The sequence below is a fragment of the Sinocyclocheilus anshuiensis genome, unplaced genomic scaffold (genome assembly GCF_001515605.1).
Source record: "Sinocyclocheilus anshuiensis isolate Anshui unplaced genomic scaffold, SAMN03320099.WGS_v1.1 scaffold326, whole genome shotgun sequence".
In the NCBI taxonomy this organism is placed as follows: Eukaryota; Metazoa; Chordata; class Actinopteri; order Cypriniformes; family Cyprinidae; genus Sinocyclocheilus; species Sinocyclocheilus anshuiensis.
The window spans coordinates 1,899,822-1,901,327 of NW_015546098.1; the positions used below are offsets into that span (position 1 = coordinate 1,899,822).

The 1,506-nt window shown below is 44.7% G+C and overlaps 1 protein-coding gene across 1 annotated transcript in view; it reads left to right on the plus strand.

Moving 5' to 3' along the window:
• The window catches only part of LOC107700330 (zinc finger protein basonuclin-2-like), a 115,285-nt gene that overhangs the window by 71,467 nt on the left and 42,312 nt on the right, over positions 1–1,506 (plus strand). The window contains 1 exon segment of the mRNA XM_016501960.1: positions 1,334–1,436. Within this exon segment, the coding sequence (XP_016357446.1) occupies positions 1,334–1,436 (103 nt within the window).

Consider the following 1,506-nt stretch of genomic DNA (forward strand, 5'->3'; position numbering starts at 1 on the left):
GTGTGTGTGTGTGTGTGTGTGTGTGTGTGTACTGGTATATATAGTTTATGCGGACACAAATGTGTATAATGACATGGGTACTACAACGTAAACATGGTTTATGAGGATACTTCCTGTGTCCCCATAAACCAAAAGGCTTAAAAAACATACTAAATGGTGTTTTATGAAATAAAAAAAACTGTTAAAGAAGTCACTGCTCGCCACAAATGCAAATACATAGTTATTATAATTTTTTTAAATTCCTGGTTATTTAGATGTTTCCTGTATCACAGATAACCAGAACCAGAAAAGGCTTAATAGAATCACTAGGATTTGTCACTTTTGTCACAATAGTGACGTGACATGTGGCCAAGTATGGTGACCCATACTAGGAATTAGTGCTCTGCATTTATCCCATCCAAAGTGCACAGCAGTGAACACACACACACCGTGAACACACACCCGGAGCAGTGGGCAGCCATTTATGCTGCGGCGCCCGGGGAGCAGTTGGGGGTTCGGTGCCTTGCTCAAGGGCACCTCAGTCGTGGTATTGAAGGTAGAAGAGAGCGCTGTACATTCACTCCCCCCACCGACAATCCCTGCCGGTACGAGACTCGAACCCACAACCTTCGGGTTACGAGTCCGACTCTCTAACCATTAGGCCACGACTTCCCCGAATTTTTTTTTCACTTTTAAATTCATCTTCTGCGAGACCTTGACAGCCGAGGTGTGAAGGAACACGGGTGCGGCCTCCCCACCTTCCCTCTCCTCCTGCCGGAGTCTTTCAGTGGCGCAGTGATTAAAGAGACGTCTTATCACACGATGCCATTGTGTTGTCCTGCCAGGCTGGCTGTCTCGTTGGGACACTTAACCCCTCATCGCTAAAAGCTTTTGGGTCAGCTCCGGTTCAGTCTCCACGTCGAGTAATGGTGGCTTTTGTCAAAACAAAGGAAATTCAAATGGGGCAAAAGCAGGCCAGGTTTCAGGTGAGAGGAAGGAAGAGCTCATCTAAATGCCCCTACATGAATATGGCACAAGACAGAGAGCGGATGCCTCGTTAGCACAACGTCAGTCAGCTTGACAGTCAGACATGAGCATGACTGCATTCGTTTGAGACAACTCACATTAATAAATGACCACAGCTTTCAGTGAAAACCTTTTGGGGGGATATTTATTGCAAAGAATGTTGTATTTAACTAAAAAAGATTGCATAATTTAACAAATTAAATGGTCAAAATCAGAAAGGGCAAAGACGACATAATAATGCAGCTAATAATCACAGCTCTTGTGTATAATTTAGTGTATAACAGTTTGAGAATAGTTCAGTGATGATTATTTGCTTGTGCTTTTTCAGGCCATCCGCTGTACTCTGGTAAACTGCACATGTGAGTGTTTCCAGCCTGGAAAAATCCACCTGCGGACATGTGACCAGTGCAAGCATGGATGGGTCGCTCATGGTGAGTATCTCTCTGTGTGTGTGTGTGTGTGTGTGTGTGTGTGTGTGTGTGTGTGTGTGTGTGTGTGAGA